At 41.2% G+C, this 25,234-nt stretch overlaps 1 protein-coding gene across 4 annotated transcripts; it reads left to right on the top strand.

Moving 5' to 3' along the window:
* The first annotated feature begins 8,926 nt into the window (after window positions 1–8,926).
* LOC122023795 (double-stranded RNA-binding protein 8-like) lies at window positions 8,927–24,592 on the top strand. 4 transcript variants are annotated; one of them, XM_042582145.1, is made up of 6 exons: window positions 8,930–9,280; window positions 9,360–9,433; window positions 12,240–12,335; window positions 22,285–22,544; window positions 23,653–23,866; window positions 24,031–24,592. In XM_042582145.1, the coding sequence occupies exons 3-6, from the start codon at window positions 12,251–12,253 to the stop codon at window positions 24,330–24,332; spliced, it is 861 nt and encodes a 286-aa protein (XP_042438079.1). In that variant the 5' UTR covers window positions 8,930–9,280; window positions 9,360–9,433; window positions 12,240–12,250; the 3' UTR covers window positions 24,333–24,592. The 4 variants fall into 4 exon arrangements, with proteins under 4 accessions (XP_042438075.1, XP_042438077.1, XP_042438079.1 ...); XM_042582142.1 differs by having other exon boundaries at window positions 8,930–9,284; XM_042582141.1 differs by lacking the exon at window positions 9,360–9,433 and having other exon boundaries at window positions 8,927–9,280.
* The last annotated feature ends 642 nt before the right edge of the window (window positions 24,593–25,234 follow it).

Below are 25,234 nucleotides of genomic sequence, written 5' to 3'. Positions count from 1 at the left end.
ATACTATTCACCGCATATTTATTGATACAGGCAACTCGGTCAACATTATTTTCAAGAAGGCGTTCGATCAACTTCAAATTGACCGAGCCGAACTATTGCCGATGACGACCCCGTTATACGGGTTCACGGGCAATGAGGCCCTCCCGATCGGCCAGACCAGACTGGCTATCTTGCTAGGGGAGAAGCCGCTCAGGAGAACGCAGACCACTAACTTCATCGTGGTCGATGCCCCTTCCGCATACGATGTAATCCTGGGGCGGCCGACTCTCAACGAGTTCCGAGCGATCGTCTCAACATTTTGTCAAAAGATAAAATTCCCCGTCGAAGATCAAGTGGGAGAAGTCCGAGGAGACCAGCTGGCGGCTCGACGATGTTATGTGGAAATGGTCAGAGTCGAGGTAAAGGCCGCCCGGAAACCTCCATGGATCGAGCATCCGACTTGGTGGTGAGTCAAAAGGAGAGGCTGGTCAAATGCCTCCAACAAAACTACGATGGAGACAATGTCAAGCGGAGATTACTCGAACTAGATCTGGTGGACGGGGCACGAGCCAAAACAGTCGTCCGGCTAATGGCGTACCGACAAAGGATGAAGCAGAACTACAACAGGCGAGTAATTCCCAGAGCATTCCAGGTCGGTGACCTGGTATGGAAGAAGGTGAAACCGGTCGGCGATGTAATTAAGCAAGCTGGAGGCCCCCTGGGCAGGGCCTTTCAAAGTCATCGAGAAGCTTCGATCGGGTGCCTACTACTTGGAAGATGGGGACGGACGGGTGCTAGAGTGACCATGGAGCGCAAATCATCTCCAGCCGTACCGAGCTGGGTGAAAGGTACGCCAGTGTAATGCATTTCGTGTATGTTCCGTTTGTCTGTATCCTTTAGTTGCTGGAGTAAATATTAGAAAAAAGGCAAAGGGTACGAGTTTTGTGTGTCGAACGACGAACCCCCCGGCCGGAAGACCGTCGAGCGGCGACGTTAAACTTTAGGGTTGAAGCGGCGAACATAAATATCCCGCTCGGAAGACTGTCGAGTGGCGACGTTAAATTCTAGGGTCGAAGCGGCAACCATAAATATCCCGTTCGGAAGACAGTCGAGCGGCGACGTTAAACTCTAGAGTCGAACCGGCGACTATAAACCCTCCGGCCGGAAGACCGTCGAGCGACAACGTTAAACTCTAGGGTCGAAGCGGCGACAATAAATATCCCGCTCGGAAGACCGTCGAGCGGCGACGTTAAACTCTAGGGTCGAATCGGCGACCATAAATATCCCGCTCGGAAGATCGTCGAGCGGTGACATTAAACTCTAGAATCGAACCGGCGACTATAAACCCCTCGGCCGGAAGACCGTCGAGCGGCGACATTAAACTCTAGGGTCGAAGCGGCGACCATAAATATCCCGCTCGGAAGACCGTCGAGCGGCGACGTTAAACTCTAGAGTCGAACCGGCGACTATAAACCCCCCGGCCGGAAGACCGTCGAGCGGCGACGTTAAACTCTAGGGTCGAAGCGGCGACCATAAATATCTCGCTCGGAAGACCGTCAAGCGGCGACGTTAAACTCTAGGGTCGAAGCGGTGATCATAAATATCCCGCTCGGAAGATCATCGAGCGGCGACGTTAAACTTTAGAGTTGAACCGGCGACTATAAACCTCCCGACCGGAAGACCGTCGAGTGGTGACGTTAAACTCTAGGGTCGAAGCGGCGACCATAAATATCCCGCTCGGAAGATCGCCGAGCGGTGACGTTAAAGCCCAGAGTCTAACCCGCAACTATAAGCCCCCCCCCCCCCGCTTGAGGATCGCCCAAAGGCGACGTTGAAACGCGACACGAATGACGATTATTAGAAGACGGGAGGAAATCAACACAACCCGCTCGGGATATATGACTATCTATGTTAGACCAAAAAGAGTAAACCAGCAAAGTGCAAGAAAATTTTCATAAAACAAAAGGGAAAGTTCGTCGACTGAGTTGCATAACTACAAAAACACTTCATTCTAGAAAGTCAAAAACATCCTTCGGTATAGTGGTAAGAAGGGCAGCATGGTCACGGACGGGGAGCAGGAAGGACTCCGGAAGATGACCCTTCGCCTTCAGGTAGTCCGTCGTTGCTGTAATAGCCAACTCGAAGGCGTGGACGAGCCGATCGCAGACCTTCTGAACGAACTCATCCGAACGGATGTACTTCTTCCTCAGTACAGCGAACCGGTTCGGCTCAGCCTCCTGATACTCCTTGAGAGCAGAGAGAGAGGCCTCAAGGGCCTCCCGAAAAGTCTTCAGCTCGTCCTTGAGATTCATCACCTCGGCCGAACGACCCTTCTTCTCGCTGTCCAGCAGGTCCGCCAACTCCTTTACCCGTTGTTCCAAGGCGCGGGCCTCCACATTCTTCGTCTCCAGATTAGCGATAGCGTTATTTTTCCGAGTGGTCGCGAGTTCTATCTTGCGATCATATGTTTTGACTTGCTTTTCGAGCTGGCCAAGCATGTACGCTTGGTCAGCCGTCTTCTTCCGCTCGGCCTCTAGCAACTCCTTGGTCTTGCCCAGCTCCTTCTGCAACTCGGCATATGAAGGGCCCTGGATGAGGGTGGCCCGCCAGAAGTCTTGAGATGCTTCAGCTCTTCTTCCAGCATCGCCAGACGAGCGGCAACCGCCATGTCTTCCACCCAACGCTAACGAAAAAGGAGCTTTTTAGTGTCGAACGGGGAGGCAATGCAAAGAAGTTTAGGTGGACAGAAGACTTACGCCAGTGACATGCCGCATGTGACTGTTAGCTAGTAGACCAGTAGGCATTACGACAATGCGAGCTTGGGCATCCGCCCATACCTCGGCGAGTGGCCCCCGGATGACGATCATGTGCTCAGGGGCCGTGGCCCGATCCGACTCTGCCAGGTAATCCTCGGTAGGAAGATGCAAAGTGGCCTTAATGGTACGGCTCCTGCCCGGCGTCGTGTGAGCAGACGCGGAGGGATCGGATGCTGGGGCGGACGGCGCTGAAAGCATGGCTGAGCGGCGAGGCCTCTGAGACGCCGAAGGCAAGGAGCGGACCGGTTGAGCCGCGATGGGATCTGCCGGCAATTCCAGCTGGGAGGGGGTCCGGTCGAAAGAGAGGGCCTCAACAGATGGTACCTGCTCTCTCGGGAAAGGAACGCCCGCCCGCTCGGACGCTTGTATCGCGGAAGTGGCCGAGCGCAGGGGCGCCTCCATTCTGCGTCTCTTCCGACTGAGGGGGATATCATCTTTCTGTTCGGAATCACCGGTAGTCGGACCCCTGCTGGTGGTTGCCTCGCCCGTCGCCTCCGTAGGGGCGGTCGGAGCGGCCGACTCCCCAACGTCCGCTTCACTCTCACCTTTGTGAGAGTCGACCGGAGCGATGTTCAGCTGCTCCATTCCCTTGGCTGCTGCTGCCTCAATTGCCGCCGCTTTCTTCTTCAAGATACCGAACAGGATGGACTCCATCACAATGTTAGCTGTGAAAGAAAAATAAGAAAATCAGTTAGACGCAAATTATAGACAAAGATGAACTTCTTACCGAAGGTGTTCGGGAGCTTGGTTCGGCTCGGGCTCAGGCCGAACATATACATCACCCCTTCTGGTAGAAGCTTATTGATATCGAGCTTGAGGCCGACCAGCATATTCGCGGCCTGGAGATAGTTCGGCCGGGTCTTGTACCTCTTCAGCTCGGGGGAGGTCGGTGGTCCGACCTGCCACTTATTCAAGAAGGGGAGTCGTCCGGGAAGACGAAGGAGGAAAAAGTATTCCTTCCAATGTTTGTTGGAGGTGGACATCTTATCGAAGAAGACCAAGCCGATCCGAGACTAGAACAGATAAGTGTCCAGCTCGGATTGCTTGGGGTAGTAGAAGCAGTAAAAAACCTCCCGGCGGAGGAAAATATTGTGGATTTTGAATAACACAACAACTCCACATAAAAGACCGAAGGAATTTGGTACCAGCTGACCGAGCGGGATACCGAAGAAATTACATACTTCGACGATAAAAGGATAAAGAGGAAAGTGCAGACCGGCCACAAACTGATCGCGGAAAAAATAAACAGTGCCGAGCGGCGGTTTGTGTGGCCGAGCGGAAGGCGAGGGCAGAATAAGTTGAAAATCAGAGGGAAGATCAAAAGCGTTAACTAGGCCCTCCGCGTCACGCTGATCGAACCGTGACTCCATGGTAGTATACCACGGACCGGGGGCGAGGTCTGAGGGCTGGGAAGAACTAGCCATTGCCGGAATGGTGGAAAAGACGAAGTCAGAAGAAAAAGCAAGGGGCTCAATAGGGAAGATGAACGGAACAGTGACCAAGAAGCAAGAACACGGCGAAGAGTGCAAAGAAAACACAAGAACAAAGGAGCAAGAGGCAAAGGATCCTTACAGAAAAGAGGACGGTTGAAAGAGAAGGCGAGAAGTCGCTGGGGCGCTGAGACTGGTTCGCCGGAGCACTGAGCGCAAAAGGAAATTCTTGAACGCACGAACGCAAAGATGCGGCAGAAGAGGGCGACGAAGGCTTTATAAGGATGGGTTCGATTCTTCCGAGCCGTCAGATGCAGGTCACAGGACCCGAAGCATGTATCCAGCCGCTCATTTTAAACCGCTGAAGGTCCCATCGGACGCGCCGCCGCCGCCGTACAATGACTACAGTGACGACACGTGTCATCAGGTCACAGGAGCACATTTAATGAGCCCCATTACAGGGCAGGGGCTGCGTGCTCATCCTGAGTGGTAAGAAGTTGCACACATTCCCAGGAAGTCCCAGGGACGTCAGCGTTGACCGCTAGCGGGCCGGCAGGGCAAGCATTAGTACTAGGTCGAACGACGTTAGTTGACTGCCTAGTGGCCGAGCGGGAGAACATATTCGAAGGTGGCAAAGCGGCCACCACTCGACCAGACTCGTAGTCCAGTCTTTCGGACTTGGCGCCTCCTTCGACTAGACTTGAGGGGGAGGCATGTGATCCGGCGATAAGGACGGGGGACCCGCATAGGAGGAGGTCAGTGACACGTAGGAGTCAAAAGTCAAGGGGGTCAACCCTAAGGTCCTGCCGAGCGGAATCTCTTAGGCCGGACGAAAGACAGCTCGACCATAGGTCGGGTTTTTGACGCAAGGTAAAGGAGCTTCTGTGCCGATCGGCCAAGCCGCCCGACTGAGCCACAGATCAATGTGGCGCAATCTCATCCGAGCACATGACCGGGGGCCTTCCCGCTCGGTCTGATACACTTATATCCCTGCGCGCCGGGAGCGCCGGCCGACCGGACCGCCCGACCCAGAAATAGATGAAAGACAGAAAAGGACAAAGGGGACAGCTGGGGAGATCAGCTTAGAGACAGCTGTCGCCGACAATCGGCATGGTTGGTGGTCAGGCCGTACACAAAATCGTACGGTGGAAGTTTCCACTGTCCCATCAGGGATATGTTCGGACGGTTGCGGAATGACGTCAGATGCGCTTTTGCTGACATCGATGTCTGAGGCATGTTTTGGGATGCGTGCACACCTCGAGAAACGTGCACGCACCTCCCCGGGGTCCTATATAAGGACCCCTATGTTTCAGCGAAGGTATGAAATGATCCACACTGTAGCTATAGTTCTCATTGTCTTGCTCTAGTTTTTGTAACGACCCACCTTTTACACTACTGCTACTACTCTAAAGGTGGACGTTACCTAACTACTACTCTACTTAACAGGTATGATTAAAAACCACATGGAAACCCTACCGAAAAATTTTGACAGAATCTCCCCTGTACCGGTGACCAAATCAACAATACAAACAGTGTATACTTAGCCACAGGTGGCTGGAACATATAATTACACAACCACACAGTAATAAAAACACAATAACTCAAAGGAAACTATTCTAGCAATGGTAAACAACACAATAACTCCAACAATAGGACATATCATCCTACAAGTACGGAATAAACTCAATTACAATCCCAACTTCATAATAGCGTTTAAGGAAAACCAAAAAGAACTCTAAACAGAAAGGTCTTGACAATTCCTTAGCAAACTCTTGATCTCCCCATAGTTCAGCCATCACACACCTTCATCACTACCACCTTGTCGCCTTCCTTTCATACTTTAGCTTTTCCTTTATCTGCAGTAAGAGGAAGTGCAGTCTATAAGCAAAATTTGCTTAGTAAGCGCTATCTAACTCACAAAAACATGAATATGCATGTATACAGAAAGATCTAGAAACTATATGCTCTAAACGAAAGTAAAGCATAAACATAACTGCTCACGTCCAACCAATAGCAAAGAAAAGCTAAAGAATCTACTCTTGTAATTCTAATAGCTAATCATGCTATACATGGATAAAACTGCATGTTGGAAGATAAACCTAATCATGCTAAATATCAAATCAGGAAACAATTAAAACTAATACTGCATGCTAGAATTCAAATGAACTAAACTTACTGATTCTAAGCATATGTGAAACTTGTTTCATTTGTTCCAAAACTTATTCTTTATTACTTCAAAACAATAATAAAGTTCTTCTTGATTAAAAACTTATACTTTAATACTTAAAAATAATAATCAACTTCTTTCTTGGGCCCAGGCTTAGTACCAATGTGCGCTCCCTAATAGAAACTATGGTAGCTAATCATCAGTCCTACGAGGGTAAAGACCTTGGTCTTACCAGGGCCAAGATCTTGGAATTGGTCACCTGGATTTGTTTAACGACAACCTTGGAGGTCGGGTACTAGCCTCTTTAAAGTAAAATACTTATTATCTTTTATTACTTCTTCTTTAAATGTCTTGACATTTAACAAGCAACTTGTGTGCCAAAATTCCTAAAGTCTTGACTTTGGTAATCTACTTAAGGTCTTGACCTTTTTCTTTCTTTTCTTTATCTTTCTTATACATGTTCAAGTAAAATACTAGCCTATTCCAACATGCTACAACAGATTTAAAACCAAGGAATACAAAACTGAAATCTTTAGGCATGCTACAGCAGAAATAAATCAAAGAAGAAAAATCTGCATTTCTAAAAAACTACTTACACTTAGGGAGTAGTTGTTCATGCTTGTTAAAGTAACGAAGTAACTAAAACTGCAATGCTAATAATAGGGCTGATCATGTTTGTTAAAATAGCAAAGAAAACTAATTATATATACTCAGATTAAGGGCTGTTTGTGCCCTCTAAATAGCACAAAAAGGTCTAAACAGAAAATGCTAAACATAGGGTTGTTCGTGCCCATTAATGGCACAAAAAGATCTAAACTGAAAATACTAAACATAGGGTTGTTCGTGCCCATTGATGACACAAAAAGATCTAAACTTGTATACTAAATATAAGGGTTGTTCCAACTAATTAATAAAGCATACGAAACTAAATCTGAAACTGAAAACCTATACTTAGATACAAGGTTAACAAAAGGAAAACTAAAGAGAACTAAATTTGCAATTCCAAGGAAACTAGATATTTGATGCAGGAATCTGAAATGCTTAACACCTACTGTACATGTCCAATTAATTGCAACCTAACTCAAAACTGAATTACTATCTACCAGGTCTGAAGAAAATCCAAATCACATGCTTAAACTATCCCACTTACTTCCTTCCTTTGTGATTCACGGTAGCAAACTCAAACACAACAGTACTGTGGTTCACGGTAGCAAACTCAAACACAACAACACGGTGATTCACGGTAGCAAGCCCTAAGCAACAACATGGATTCTATACAATCTTCCAAAAACAAAGGAAGGGTTTCAAAAACTCTTAGTAAACTCGAATTCCTGAACAGCATTCATGCAAGGAAGAAAAACCAATCCCGAAACCTCAATTCACGGCAGGATTTCAAAGTTCAATCCTTTCTCATGGCATACCCATAAAAACACAAGGAAAACACCAAAAGCTCGATAGCTACTCCTACTGCAGGCGAGTAAGCAACTTACCTTAGGCTTTTCGTGAACTTACAATCGACGGCAGCTTCTAGGGTTAGAGCGGCCGGAAAAAGGCCTAGCTCCGTCGCTTTCTCCGCCCGAACAGTGGAGTCGCCGCCGTTCGCAGAAGATTTTGAGAGGAAATTTAGATTTTCCGAAAATAAAAACCTAAATTTCTTTTCTTATATTTTCGGTTCCAAAAATATCGCTTAACTACTACTGGTTTCGATTTTCTTTAAGAAACATTTGCTTGCTCACTTGGTCAGCCTGGGCTGATAAAAGCTTGGCTGGGTCGAAGATCGGTAGTTCGAATCTTGCCTCAGCCCCTTATTTTGGTATTTTCGTTTTCTTTTATGGCTTAATGTTAATTCTGACTTAAGATCAATTAAGTTCCTATTTGTTCATAAAAAGGTTGTTGACCTGTTGGCTGGCCGAATTGGTTCAGGTCCGAGGTCATGGGTTCGAAACCCCGCTTCAACACATTTATTTTTTATTTTTTTATTATTTTTTTTAACTTCTTCTAATAAAAATACCAAACGAACTCCAAAAATTGAATAAAAATACTCTAAAAATTTTTAAAAATCTCTAGAATATTTTAAAAGTATTTCCAAATATTTTTAAGCACATTTAGAACTCAAAATAGGAAAAATTGGATTGTTACAGTTTTCCTCTCGCCTGACTTAAGCATCGGAGGGTCGTTGCCGGGAACCCCTTCCCGGCCCGACTTTGTTGCAGGTTCGTCGGAGGTCCATCTCGTCCCGCCGTCTACATGAAGCCAGCAAAGAGTACCACACCCCCAACCTTCATCAACTCATAGTTCGGACAGAATCAATATATATTATGATTTTTAATGCATATATCATATTAAAAAATAATAAATATGTTATATTTAATATTGTATTAATTATGTGAGGACAAAGTTTTCCCTATGAATTTGTTATTTTGAAAGATAATTAAATTAAATAGTAGTAATTATCTATAGTTTGGTTATTTAGAACTAAATCGGTAGATTCAAATCGAGTGATTGGTGCACCATACGGAACCGGTTCAATTATTGGTTCAAATACTAGGGCATCAACCTCAGTCTCTCTTCCCATTGCCCGACGCCGCAGTTGCTCTCGTTGCGGAGCCCGGCGAGCTCCGGCTGCGATTGCTGCGAGCAGCGCCGAGAAACTTTGCTTGGTCGCTCGTCGGTTGCTTCAGCGAGCGACGCTTTGCTTCGGCCCTTTTTTCTACCTAGAGGAGTGTGAGCGACATCTTCTCCGGCGAGCATCGCGCCATGGCGAGAAATCCTCTCGTCCGAGCGCACAGTCAGGGAGCTAAGTCTTCGCGTGAACTCGAGCATCCGGTGGATGCATTCTGACTATAGCCTCCCGAGTGGCAGTCTCCTCGCGACGTTTTCCTCTCCATGTTGGTAATCCCTAAGCATTTTGTTTCTGTTGATGCATGGTTTAGAGTACCTTTATTGAGTAGATAGAACTTTTGTTAGGGTTTCGAAGTGTCTGGCTTACTAGATTTCTTGACAGTGTAGTGGCGAGATCTGAACTTTCCTTCTCTGATCAGGTGCGTTCGTGTTTTTTTTTTGTTGTATTGGGCAGGCTTTGCATGGAATTATAGTTCTCCATTTGTAGTTGTCGTATTGAACTTTTTATAGCTGAGTGTTGATCATGTTGTGCTTAATCTAAATAATGATACAGTAGAGTCGATTTGGTGAGTTGGCGTTGTGTAAGTGGGTCTAAATTGACTTGGCTGGAAAATAGCATGCTACTGGAGCAAGCCGTGACTCAGGTTAATAAATGTTGAATTGGGACTGGGATCATGGGTGGCTAAGGTTGGAGGTGTCTTATTCGAGTTCTATTGTTGGGATAATTTTAAGATTTTAGGTGGCTTTGAGTTTGACTGCATATTGAAGTTGCTGAAACATGTGAGTTATTGTTGTCGAAATCAGTGATTACTTCTAGTTGTAGATAAATATTGCTAAGGTTTGGTCTAGACTCATGGAATATGCATAGAAACTGATTTATCTTGTTCATTTATCTATTTGATTTGCTTCTGCAGCTTTTATTTTTTTGCTGTTACCTCCTTGTTTGGATTCTTGTTGATTGCTAATGACTTGCACACGATGAATCACACTGGATAGTGAGATGTGAAATAGCATGTGGTTGTATTTGGTGTTTTATTAGCTATGTTTGCAATTCTTCTTCCTCTTTAATAGTTTGTGGTTTTTTACAGGTTTTTTTTGCTATTGTGTTTTATATGCTTGTATTTTATGGATATTAGGGGTTATGTGGTAGACAAGATAATCACTAAAAAAAAGCAAATGATGTAAAAAGTAATAATCAGATAGAGATTTCATCGTCTAGCTATGCTTTTACCTTTAGCCCAAGGTGTCATTAGACATGACCGTAGTTGAAGTCGCAAAAAGTAATAAATAGCCTTGCATTGAAATCATGGAGTTGATTAACCATGTAATAGTAATAATTTGTTCTTAAAATTCTTTTGCTTGGTTTAGATACGTATAGGTGCATCTATTATGTATTGAATGACTATGGTTATAGAGCCTGATTGATAGTGGTGACTGCCAGCAAATAGGCCCATTAACAATGGAGATGACAACAACAAGAACTATGATAATGCTGTCAAAATTCTTCTGCTCTACTTCTTCATTCTAATCTTGCTCCTTAGCCGTGATAAGTGTTTGTCACATCATGATTTCCAATTGGCATGTTGAGGACTTCAATCATTGTTGGGAGTAAAATTGTAAAGTAAAAATATAAAATTTAACAAAAGGAATAATATGGTCCCAAGATTCCTTCATAGGATCATCAATTTCGTGAGAGATCTAACTCTTAGGCCAGGTTTCCTACCAAGGAAGGAAATACAAAAGCAGGAAACAACTTGGGAAAGGAAGGGTAGGGAAAAATTTTACAGGAAAAGAATTGTGAATTTTTTTTCATTTGTCTCTTTCAAGGGGGAAGGAAAGAGGGAGGGATACAACAACAACAATAACAACCCAGCCTTATTCCGCTAGGTGGGGTCGGTTATATGGATCATTTTACGTCATTGGGCACTATCCCTTACTATATCATCATCTATACTTAAATAAATTTTATCTTGTTTTATTGTTGCTAACCAAGTCTTTTTTTGATCTTTCTCTTCCTCGTTTGATGTGCAGAAAGGAAAGGAAAGAGGGAGGGATAATTTTTAAATTTTATTTTCCAAAAACATACAATAAATCAAAAATAGATTTGAGAAGAAAAAAAATTGATTTTTTTTAATTGTCCACCCAAATTGGTTGAAAGCAATATAGAGAAAGAATAGGAAAAGATTTTTTTTGTTTTTTTTTTCTTCCTGAAACCAGTCACATGAATAGGTTCAAACAACTAACTAATTAGTGTTGTTGAGACAGCATCAATAGTGAAAGTGATATCTAGTGGTGAGGATGGGCGTTTATAGTTGCAATAGGAGCAGAGAAGAGAGGACTAATTAACGGGTGGCTCTGACCCAAGCTGGCACTAGAGTCTAGAAGATTTCAGAATTATGTCTTGCTAGAAAGCCAAAATAGGTTTCAATGAGACTTGTTTTACCAAAATACTTAAAATATGCTTCTAATCTACACTATCATAAATATCTGAAAATGTTGCAGCGTCAGAAGTAAGGTGTAGTGAAGTATACAATTGAGAATGATAGCCAATAAATATCTACGTGGCACAGAATAATAAATATCTCCATGGCACAAAATTATATTTTGAACAAAATATCTGTGTCAGGCCAGGCCGTGCTTGATCAACTTGTCTACCCATTTAATTAAACACGTAAATGAGTCAATACATTTATAAATGAACCCTATGTAGGTTACAGATTTCAACATCTATATTCATAGATCGGGATTGGGTTGATACTAAAAGGGTTGTGAGTCAATAAGGCACATCCCATTTATGACCCATCACCTCAGGTTGTAAAGAATGGAAGTTTTACCAAAGTTAAGTTTTGATCATTTTTTATTTGGCCCATGTAAGGGTATTTTCATCATTTTAACTTGAACAAAATTGATTTAGTCAAAGATAGTCTTGCTCCTAGAGAACTAGTTTTGGAGTTTGATGTCACCAAAATGTGGCAAATTGAATGTCATCGTGACTCAATCAAAATTTTGAAGTATTAAAATATAAACAATATTTTAAATAATTATTTTAAGATAAGTTTTAAGTGATTTTTTTTGGAATTTTTAATTTCATATTCATATTTTTTAATTCTAAGATATTTTTCTGGATATTTAAAAAATATTTTCTGAAGAAAGATGAAAATATTTGATTTAGATGTTATCTAGATTGATCTCAGGAGCTTATTTATCCTTTTTGCATGAACATAGGCACGTCAAATATGGATTTTGAAGGGGTGATGCTGACAGAAGACACTGATAAAATTAATGATCGAACAATTGAAAAGAGTTCTGACAATGCCAAAGGTAAAAGAAACTTTAGGAAGATGCGCTCTCAACTTTTTTTTGGGCGCTTGTCATTTTTTCTTCTATTTCATTTTGCTTCTTCAATGCAACATCCATACATTTTTTTCCTTGTAAATATTAGAAAAGATGTGTCAACTTTTCTCCATGGATAAACTTAACATCTCTGTATCATTGTATTAAACCTCACTTCAATATTGACTGATATATGTTTGCACTGGCATCAATAAGTTCGGTTCAAACCAATCAGTTGGTGCTGAGTTGGTTGATACAAATTATGTGTTACCATCAAAAAGTGATGCTGCAATGCTATTCTTAGTTGCAAATCTATGTTGGTGTCTGAATTGAATATTAAATTGAAGTAACATTTGAATTGTTTCCTTGCTAAAGTAGTTTGTACAGGCTTATTTGGCCTAAAGCTTGTGATTCTAACTATGTATTCTTCTACCTTTGAATTCTAAAATATAGCATGCTTTTGACTCTGAACTGCAATCACTAGGATAGCCTATTTTTATTTATTGTGACTATACCCATTATTAATTTAATGCCTTCTCCTTCTCCTTCTTCTTTAACAATTCCACGGAACATTTCTGTGAAGGCCTTTCTTTCTTCGAATGTTACAGGTTCTCTGCAACTTTGTTATTCAAAGCCATTGCGAAACTCTGTAATTCCTTATTGTCTCTTTTAAATTGTAAAATCTAGAGTTTTGATTTATTTGATTTGTATTTTGTTGGACAAACACATTTTGGAGTTGAGCTCACTAGAATTGTAGCAGCTTAACACCCTTACATTGAAGGGTATAGCTCTTGACATCGGAGTGTCTTTTGACATTCATTTAAAAAGAGAAACTAAAGGAATAGTTTAGCTTTATAGATGAGATATTGTTGCATTCAAGAGACTTTTGATATCTTGGTGCTATTATTTATCATGAAGTGATTGACAAAGGTACTCACACATGTAAAGATTGTGTGCATAGTAGGCATTGTTAGGACACTTGAGAGCTTGAGGGGGGTGAATAGCTTGCTTGGATTCTTCTTCTTGATTTTGCAGTAGATAGTTGAAGCTGAGCACACCACAATGTTAACACTTTGATTTACTCGGTATCCATCTTCTTGAGGTGACTAATCCAACCACACCAGCAATCACAATTTTCACTATGAACTCTCCTTCTCGGAACAACATCAAAAGTGGAGAAACCTCTTACAACAATATTAGGGTTTATATCTCTCACTCGAGTAAAAACACAACACAGAAGAAGTAGAAGAGGTTACAGATGAAGCACGATTCTCCTTCTTTGAGTTGCTTGAGAGAGTGTTGCAGATGAGAACTTGATCTTGAGCTTGGGCACAAAAAGCATAATAGAGCAATGGAACAGTAGTTTCTCCTTGTGCCCTAAGTCCCTTTTTAAACGCTTTAGAATCAGGTCATTTCTTTACTTTTTGGTTGCCACTAATCAATTGACGAAAACCCCTAATCGATTACTGATTGTTTGCGTTGAACCGTCATTGACTCTATATCAATGGATAAGATTATCTCATTTTGAATTATAATCGATTGGTAGTTCCAATCAATCGATTAGACATCTTAATCGATTGACCAATTGATTTGGCAACCTTCGATTTCTTCTTGAAACTTCTGCCAATCAATTGATCCAATCGATTAACAAGTCCTAATTGATTGACCAATTGATTTGGGAGCATTTTATGCTCTTGAAGAACACCTTCCAATCAATTACACCAATCAATTGACAGTGCCCCAATTGATCGACAATCGATTGATAGTGCCCCAATCGATCATTGAATCGATTTGAAATGCATTTTTGTGTTCGTGAAGAAAGCCCCTAATCAATTGCACCAATCAATTAGACAATTCAGAATTTATTGGTTGATCGATTTGGAATGCTTTTGTGTTCGTAAAGAAAGCTCCTAATCGATTGCAATTCCTAATTGATTGGTTGATCAATTTGGAATGCTTCGGTGTTCACGAAGAAAGCTCCTAATCGATTGCACCAATCGATTAGGGCTTCTATATGCTCGAGTTTGATTACCTATTGATTGGCAATTCGTGCCAATCAATTGGTACACCTAAAATAGGATTTTTTTAATCCTAAACCTCAAGCACATTACCAATTGAAACCAATTACCTCATGACCTATTCCGTTCCCAGCTTGCTAATAATTCGATCCTCAACATTCTTGGACTGATCTTGCTTTGCATATAGTCTTCCAATCTGCATGTACTTCTTGCTAAGAATTCGGCCTTCAACCTTTTTTGACTTCTCTTGTCTTGCATTCGGTGTTCCGAACTGCAAGGACTTATTCTTGCCAAGAATTTAGTCCTCGACCTTTTTGGACTTCTCTTATCCTTCAAACTTGTAACTCAAGTTAGATCCAACATATTAACCACTTAAATAATTGTCAATCATTGAAACTTCTCATCCCGGACATGATTGCATCAACAATCTTCTCTTTTTTGATATTTGATAATCTATTTAAGTTTAGGCTAATTTTCAACATATCATTATATCAACAAGATGATATCAATGTAATAAGCATAAAGATTGCAATATCAAGTTATAGTCAACAAGCATGAAATAAGCATGAAAATATCATGTTATAACAAACATGAACTTAAATACAATAATTCTCCTCCTTTGTCAAATATCAAAATGAAGTTAATACGAAGGGAAGAAAAATATGAAAATGAAGGGAAAGTCCATACATGCACGCAAAAATATAGGGCACACCCTTATAATTCATAGAAACCAATACATAATCAAGGAGAGGCACTTCTCCTAAACATATGGAATGATAGGATACACCCTCACGTATCACACAAGCAAACAATCTGTCATGCCCCGAGAGTAAGGTTGTTCGACGAAAATCGGGCAGCACCTCCCTTGTAACACTGACAAATAAATCATGTATACATAGTCACAAGCTCACATAAGAAATAATCCACATCTCACACGGCTGGAACATACACAACCACGCAGTTATATGCTCAACCCATACAGCTGGAACAAAAATAACATAACCACGCAGTTATATAAGCAGCCCACACAGCTGGAACAAAAAGAAACTACGCAAGATAAAACACTGATTACTGCTGGCATGACTTACACCACAATACAAACCCAAAATGAATAAATGGACCACAAGGCTCAAAACCATACGCAAATCCACATAACGCAATACTAAAACCAAATGCAAAGTACCGATAGCATAATGCCCAATAGCATGGAAAGCCAATCTCAGATGTGACGTGGGACTGACGACTAGGATCCTCCAAGCAACTCCTCATACCTCTACCTGTTACTTGGCGAAAGAAAATCAGTACAAGGAGTGGTGAGTGTGGATCATTCAGCGGGTAATAAGAACATGGTAGTGCATGGATAAAAGTGTAAGACGATCAAAGATATACAGTTTCAGTAGGAAAATGAGAACATGATCATATATGACATGATAAACATACATACCAGTACCAGTCTAACACCCATGGTATAACGATTAGTAAATTACTAGGGATCAGTAATAGACCTGCTAATAACACCTGGGCATATATATATATATATATATCATGACAATGTATGATAAAACAGTAATAAATCATCAAATGTGAGAGCAACACTTCATCATAAGAATACAATATATGTGGGAGCAGCGCTCCACCATAAACAATCGGCAATATATGGGAGCAACGCTCTACCATAAATAATCTGAAATATGTAGGAACAACGTTTCACCACACACAATCTGCAATATGTGGGAGTAACACTCTGCCACAAACAATTCGCAAGTGACTAAGACATCTAGCTATCTAGCTAGGGACTGCACGAGGTCACTCTATCACATATCACTGTGGGCAAACAGGAAGTAGTTATCTAGCTACAGGCTGCAAGAGATCACTCTACCACATATCACTATGGATAACCTAAGGTATAATAACCCAAAAATAAAATCACAATTAAGCCATCATACGTGGGAGCTACGCTTTGCCATAAGAAAATACAAGTGACCAAGACATCTAGCTATTTAGCTAAGGACAACGCAAGATCATTTTACCACATATCACTGTGGGCAGTTCGAAATGCCGAGGTCCATGTCTATGCGAGATCACTCTACCACATATCACTGTGGGCAGACAGGAGGTAGCTATCTAGCTACGAGCTGCATGAGATCACTCTACCACAGATCACTGTGGACAACCCAACAACTAGGGAGTAATGATGATCAAACTAGCTCATACCGTATGGGAGCAATCACCGTCAAACTAGCTCATACCGCAAGGGAGCAATGGTCGTCAAACTAGCTCATTCTGCATGAGAGCAATGACCGTCAAACTAGTTCATACCGCAAGGGAGCAATGATCGTCAAACTAGCTCATACTGAAAGGGAGCAATGGTTGTCAAACTAGCTCATACCACATGGGAGCAATGGTCGTCAAGCTAGCTCATACCGAAAGGGAGCAATGATCGTCAAACTAGCTTATACCACAAAGGAGCAATGGTCATCAACATGTATATAATGCAATGATGAACATGGTGTAAATAATCATGATACCGCTATAATGATCATCAATGCAACAACTCCCTCAACATAAGTATAATAAAATCAACATGTTCCTCTAATAGTACACACCAGACACGTGTGCACACAGAACACGGGTATAATCAACAAGATATCTCAATAATATACTACAAACATATGTGAACACTCAACATAGGCATAATCAACTAGATATCCCCAATAGTATACACCAGACACATGCACGCAACCACATAGGTATAATTGACAAGATATTTCCAATAGAACTCATATGTAAATCCAACACACGTAAATCCAGAACATGATCCCTTAATCACATATACCTATATGCATGAAAAGATCCAACATGTGGCAACCAACACCATTTACAATACATGACAACACCTATACACATGTGCACACTGACATATGCATAATTAGCATGATAACTCCTATATCACACAACAACCTCGTGTGTATGCTACTACACACAAGCAATCTAAATGCAAATTTCTATCGTACACACTATATACGTGTGCACCTTATAGAATAGGAACATCAAACAGTGAGACTGTATAGATAATAAAAAGAGCATCTCAAAGGTCAAGCATATAAGTATCAAGTGTAGATAAAATACGAGTGGAGTCAAAATAAAGCAACCTAATCATCAAATAATTCATGCACTAAGTTTAAAGAACTATAGAGGCCAAGAAAGAAGTACCCTCTTTTATCTGTCGATCGTGCTAAATATCCTCCAATTTGTGCTTCGATCTCAAATTAGAAACCTGAAATCAGTAACGCAATCAATTCCCAGATCTAACATAGATCGGATAATGCAAATCAAACCCCAATTATCTCACCATACCTTCACCTTACAAATAATAAGAACTTAACCAAACTAAATCCACTTATCCTTGATACAAATTCCACCAATTACTTGGTTAACTACACAATTCCATTAGATCAGAACCTATGTATTAATCAACAGCAATTCTAATTATTCAAGATTTTCCCACATCCAAACATTGCATTCTAATTCTAATTTCCAATCAAAACTAAAATAAGTTAACTAAGTTTAGGTTAAGGATTTCCTTACCTTCAACTTCTTCCCATCGGTTGTTTGTTGCTCCGACAGAGGGTCACAGCAAAATAGTGATGGTCTCGGCCATAACACAACGCCAGGTGGAGGCAACGATACTGGTAGCCGAAGACCAGCTATCTGCCAAGGCTTCTCAACAGAAAGACCCACTGTGAAACAGGCGTCCTGTAATTAGGGTCGTCGACGCACAACGGCGGATCTCACGATGGGGGCGGATCGAGAGTATAGTGAGGGATCGGTGAAGAGAAAGGCGACGATGATTCTCACATGGCCAGCGGCGTCGCTGTCCAGGCCTCTCGCGAAATGGCGACATCGGCTAGGGAGGAAGCTAGGGCTCGACGCTGCTCGCTGTGATTGGTAGATGAGAAGGCTTAGCTGATGGTGGTCGCACGACGCTGACGCGATGGAAAATTTATGGTGTCGAGTAAAGATCCGACGCGATCGGAGAACAAATGAGGCTCCTTGCTCGATTATCTAACAAGCTTTGACTGACTGCGGATAAGAGGGGAAAGGCAACGGTCGGATCAGAGCTCAAGTGGTCGGCGTCGGTGATTGGTAGCGCCGAGCGGCGGTGTCTCTCAGTAGGGGTGGCATAGCGAAAGAGGGAGAGAAGGGGGAGTCGGCGCGAGAGGGAGAGGGAGAGGGAGAGGGAGGAAGGGATCGGGTGGAGTATTAGAGAAGTTAACCTAGGTTTTTATTATATACTTAGGTTTAATCAATTTAACCCTAAGTTAATTCCTCAATCAACTCTCGCTTAATTGATATATCAAACATATTTTCTCTAAGTCTATTCGATTCATCCCCTTAAACGGAGTCACACGGACTCCGTTTAAATCCTGAATTTTTTTTTAAAATTCCTGAAAAATCTAATAAGTGTATTTATCCAGTAACACTTATTATTTAATTTGTCATATCTCACACAATCAATCAATGGGTACTCCCCTTTAAGATATGCAACAAAAGGGTACACCCCCTTTCCACATAAGAAACAAGCAAACGAAAAAAGATATCAAATAGTAGTTACAACCCACCATTACATAGAGACTAAAACCATCCATACAATAAGTGTTGACAACGCATATCAAATAGGTACATAGAACTCAATCATATCATCACCATCCGGAGGATCAGTATCATCCGGAGGATCAACATCGCCCAGAGGATCAATAATAACCCGAGGAACAATAATCATCGGAGGAGGCCGAGGAGGATGGCCCGACATTCATGAGCACACTAGACCATTCAAAGAAGTAATGCTCGTCTGAAGATCAATCTGCCGACGCTCAATAGTCGCAAGCTCTATGTGTATCTTAGCCATATCAAGGGCATGATCCATATGCAACTCCTCAAAACGTATATCCATGGTCTCCTCGAGCTCAAGAACGTGAGACCGAAGTTCATCATCCTCACTATACGCAGCATCATCCTCTCAACCAGATGCATCAAGATCTCTAGCTAGTGCCTGCCCAGCAGCTTGTGGTCGTTGCCTCAACCCCTCATCCAAACTTTGATTATCAATCCATCTCAAGCGATCGCTATGGGGCTCGATGCTGCACAAAGAAAAGGATCGAATGGAAATCGGGAGTACTTCGAATTGTCGCGAGATACGTCGATGCCCATCGATGCTAACCATGTCGTGATAATATGACCAAAGGGTATATGATCAAACCAGTCTTTGGTACGATTCATATGCCCTTTGGTCATTTTATCATGACATGGTTAGCATCTGTGGGCATCGACGTGTCTCGCGGGAAGTTGGAGCCGATGTTGAAGAAGTATGCTAGGGTTTTCGATCGATCCTTTTCTTAGTGCAGCATCAAGCCCCATAGTATTGCTTGAGATGGATTGATGGTCGTAGTTTGGGTGAGGGGCCAAGATAGCGACCACGAGCTGCGGGGCAGAGACTAGCTAGAGATCCTAATGCAGCTGGTTGGGAGGATGATATTGGTGCAGTTAGAACCAATGGTTAAACTTAAGTTTTGATAAATGACAAATGAATTAAAGTTAGATATTGTGTTATCTAACCTTGTTACCAAGTGCGCATGAATTAACGGGTTTAGAGGATTAGACTAAAACCCAGTTAGGTCTGAGGACCTGATAAATGGCACAAAGTTCAAATAGGTCAAGGAGTGACCCGATATCGGGCAAAAAGTCCAGCTGTGTCTGCGAGACTTGACAGCTGATCGAAGTTCAATTGGGTCCGCGGACTTGACAACTGCAGGAAGACTTAGTGAGTCAAGAGGTAAGCCAAGTGACTGTGAATGGTAAGTGAAGGTAAGTCACTGGAGGAGAGTGATCCAGTGAGGACGAATCCTGATGGGACTTTAGGCGCGGTTCAGCTTAGAGCCATTTGGGATGTCTAAGTTGAGATCTTAACTAGATTCTGGTCTTGGTAAGACAAAATCTAATTAATAATGCTATTTTATATTGTACTAACTCTGTTTTGTAGGTTACATTTTATTTTTTTGGCTAACGCATTTTGCATGGTTAAATGGCAAAAATTAGCCTCGGATGAACAGTGTTTGTGGCGCCTCGGCGGTGCACGGAGGCACTTCAAAGCAGCGCTTGGTGGCGCCCTGGACCTGTTGCAGGCGCCTCAAGGAGATGAAGTTTGCGCTGTGGGGAGGCACCCTCACATATCTGAGGCGCCTCAAAGGATGTTGAGGCGTCCTCGCGCAGATAAGCTGCAAACTTTATGTGGATAAGCTACGGATGTTACAGATCTGATAAGCCTCCAACGTGGCGCCTCGGAGTCGTTGGAGGCGCCTCCAATGAGCTTTAAAAGGAGGTCACAAACAACACTTCAAACACAACTTCGATGCAAACTCCAACAATCAATTTGCCGCTTCGTTCATCAACTGTCGCGACTCTAGCCGAATGTATCTTTGTTTTTCTCGTGTTCTTTTATTCTTTCCGTTGTGCACTTGCTTTATAATATCGAAAAAGGTAATTTTTTAAAAGTACATGTGATTCATCCCCCTCTTACGTGCACCGATCTTGTAGCGTATGGTGAGGATGATGATCTTCGGTCTCACGTTCTTGAGCTCGAGGAGACCATGGATACACTTTTTGAGGAGTTGCGCATGGATCGTACCTTTAATATGGCTAATATGTCAGACGAGCGTTACTTCTTTGACTGATCTAGTGCACTCATGGATGTCAGGCCATCTTCCAACGATTGTTGTTCCTCCGGTGATGTTGATCCTCCGATTGATCCTCCGGTCAGTGATGATATGATTGAGTTTTATATATCTATTTGATATGTGTTGTCGACGCTTATTGTATGGATGATTATAGTTTCTATATAATGTTTTGGTGGGTTGTAGCAAGTATTCATGTGTCATTTTTATCAGTTTATGTTTTGGCGAGGGTGTACTTCGTCTTTGTTTGTTTACTTTTTCCTTCTTTTTTTTTTTTGCGTGGAAAGGGAATGTACCCTTTTGTTGCATATCTTAAAGGGAAATACCCCATTGTTTGATTGTGTGATACGTAGAGGTGTATGCTATTGTTCCATAGGTTTAGGGGGAGTGTTCCTTCCTTGATTATGTATTTATTTCTATGAATTATAGGGTGTGTCCTATATCTTTGGAGTACATGTATTGAGGGGGAGTTTCCCTTCATTATCGTGTTTTTCTTCCTTCTGTATTAACTTCATTTTTTATATTTGGCAAAGTAAGAGAATTATTGTATTTAAGTTCATCTTTGTTATGACATGATCTTTTCATGCTTGTTGACTATGACTTGATATTGCAATATTTATGCTTATTGTATTGATGTGATATTATGATATATTGAAAATTAGCTTAAACTTAAATAAACGGTCAAACATCAAAACTTCTCATCCATGACACGATTCCACCAACAAATTTTGATGAGAAGGCATGATTGCACCAACAGAGATGAATGCTTTCTTGTGTGATCCTCCCTTAGGCTAAAAAGAAAAAATTGGTTAGAATGTAGTACTGCTATATATTCTTTTCAAGGATTAGAATATGAGACAATTTATAAGGAAGTTAATTTGGAAAGCATGAGAATGCTGAGATAAATATTTTGTTGACAGAATAGGTTTCATAGTTACAAAAGCTGAATCAATTGAGTAAGTTGGATACATGGTGCCAACTAAAAAATAGAAAAATAATAGAAAAAAGTTGAATCAATTGAAAGGTAAAGGGGTACCAAGAAAATCTGTGTAAATGAGTTTAGAGCTCAATGGTTATTCAAGCTCCTTCTAGTGATAGTTGGTACACAACTTTTTATTGTTATTCTCTTATACTGCTAATTGATAGTGCTTTATTTGCTTGCTGATTTTTTATTGATCCTTTTTTCAGGGGTACAAAGTTGCTATGTTTTCAAGAGTCGTTTGCAAGAGTATGCACAAAAAGTAGGTATTCCTACACCTGTTTATCAGACTCTCAAGGAAGGCCCTTCGCATGAACCTGTCTTCAAGTCAACTGTTATTGTTAAAGATGTTAGATATGATTCTCTTCCTGGTTTTTTCAACCGCAAAGCTGCAGAACAGTCTGCTGCTGAGATTGCATTATCGGAGATTCACAAGTCAGGCCTCATGACAGAAAACATGCCCACAGTTGTACGCCTCCTGACACTATTTAAGGATTTTCAAAGATTACGATTCTAGATTTAATACTAATTGCTACTGCATTGCTTGAATATATTTCTTCCGACTGTTGGTCTGTATGTTGTCATATACATGCACAAACAAAACAATATTTTGGTTCCTTAGTTCAAATCTTTGAACAATTTGGAAATTTTAGAATATAAATAAGGTACATTTTTGAACAATAGACAAAAAAAGTCACCATAAAGATGCAATAGCCAAAAACATAGCAAAAATGAAAAAGACATCCACTTAACATAACGAAAAAGAACAAGGAATTAATATAAAGTAGAATTACTGTGGATGAAACAAAAATATAACAAGGCAACTAATAGACTCGATAGTGAAGCTGGATAGGACAGACAAATCAAATGAATCAAAACAGCAAAAATACAATCAAAGGTGAAAATTAATGAGTGAAAAATGAAATAAGAACTATAAAATCAGAAAAATAAAACCCTTGCTTTTAGCTTTGTAGCACAAGCCTTTGGAAATTTTATGAAATTTATAGCAGTAAGATAGATTTTCAAAGAAGTGGAAACAGCCATTGTGATGATGCAATAGACAAGAACATAGTACAATAGAGCGATATTAGCAGCTTTTTAATAACAAAGAACACGCCAAAAGTGATGAAGTAGAGTTCACTTCTAAGACTACGTCGGAAGACAACAGAAGAAACCAGATGAAGCAGCAGGATGGGTGAAACAGGTAATAAATACCAATAACAGTGGAAAAAATATAATGAAGGAAAAATCTTTGACTGAGATAATGAAGATTTTCCTGACTACTTTCATGGTACTCCTTGACAGAAAATATAATAGTTTTATATGCTTGTCAACTTAATTGAAGCTAATCACGGCCACCAATGCAATGAGATCTTAAGTCGTAGAATCCAAACCAATATGTCATGCCCTATTGTCTTTCGGGAGTACTGCATTGTTTTAGGTTGATGAAGAGAACCTGCATTCTTATAGCTTTGCTGGGACCATTGGTGTCATCTATAGTTACTTTCCTCACTGTTGAATGAACTTCAAACTTTGTGCTACTTGCTGATCTTGTGTGTGTGAATTTGTGCCCTCAGCATGAGACTGGCCTCTGCAAAAATCTGCTCCAGGAGTATGCTCAGAAAATGAACTATGCAATCCCATCTTATATCTGCACCAAAAGTTCCTCTGGAGCAACACCATTTATATGTACTGTTGAGATAGGAGGAATTCAATATATAGGAGCTGCAGCTAGAACAAAAAAGGAAGCTGAGATAAAAGCTGCGAGAACTGCTCTTTTGGCTATACAAAGTAGGTTGAACTTGTCTTTAGTTCATAGAATGTACGGGTGATAGAAAAACAACTAGTTTTAAATCAGATTCTATTTAGTTATGTCCTCTGGTTTCTCTACAACCAACTACACTTCAGTTAAGGGATGCACCTTTTGTTTTTTTTACTAACTCCTTTTTGTACAGGTCAGTCTAAGGCAGGTATTGATGGTGCTTGCCAGTACACTGTGCTTCCTGGCAAACGGAAAGTTAAGGAACTAAAGGCGGAAACTGAAGTAATGAAGAAGATCAAATCTAAGAAGTCTAGTTTCAGGAAGAAATGGTCCAAAAAGAAGTTCCCTCGAAGCAAAGATTGTCATTTTACCGAGTCTCACAAAGATGAACCTCAGAGACAGCAAGATGAACCTGGAACAGTGATGTCAGAAGACACCCCAGCTATTCCCACTAGTGAGGTGCACATTCAGGAGATGGCTAATCATGATTCTTGAACTTGTGGAGTGCACAATTTTATTTATTTTTATTAACTATGAGATCTTGCATCCTGAAAAGCTTGGTATTGCTGAACAGTGAATGCGGATGTAAAATTCGAAATCCGCTTAGAGCTGAGTTTGTAAATTTAGTTTAGTTGTGGAATACAAACTGGCAGTCTAGTTCAGGGTCAAAAAGAACCATAGATTGTTTGTCGATGTTATGAATTTCTATGGGACTAGGAGCCCTCTTTAGTGAAACACTATTCTCTCTTTTTTTATATTGAACAGATGGATTTAGATTCCTACAACTATCAATATATTTGGTAGTGACAACTCGAGAGTTATTTGTTGGTCGACTTAGCGTACAAGGAGCATGCTATTAGTTGTAAGTGTTCTGGTAATGTACTTCCATACACCAACCAGGACAAAATCCACTAGATTTAGATTTGTTTGTCAGCCAACAGTTATTTACTCTTCCTCCCCCAGTATGCAAGAACTTTAAATTGAATTTTGAACTTGAAACACAGCTACGAGTTCTTCAGTTGGGCATGAAATGAAAAATGAATTCGTGTCTCAAGTTTACTCGAAGAATCTTGACTAGAAGTCTAAATGAATGTAATGGAAATGCCTTTTCAAACCTTTTGATCATGCCAAATGTTCTTCGGGAATAAATATTGTCACTTTTTATTCTTTGTTAAGTCCTCCAAGCACCAATATATATTGCCTATTAAGAATGCATTGAAGAACCTTGTCCTCCTCCATACCACAGGGCACACGTTATATCATAATTTATATTGCCGAGGAATATATTCCTCCTCTATTAATTTCTCAAATTCTTCCAAAGAAATAAATCATAGTGCACATTATCCACTTCACAGTAGATATATATACATCTAATCCAAGCTTGAACCATCTAAACT

This window comes from Zingiber officinale, chromosome 9B (genome assembly GCF_018446385.1).
Source record: "Zingiber officinale cultivar Zhangliang chromosome 9B, Zo_v1.1, whole genome shotgun sequence".
Taxonomy (NCBI): Eukaryota; Viridiplantae; Streptophyta; class Magnoliopsida; order Zingiberales; family Zingiberaceae; genus Zingiber; species Zingiber officinale.
This window is presented reverse-complemented; position numbering and strand designations above follow the sequence as displayed.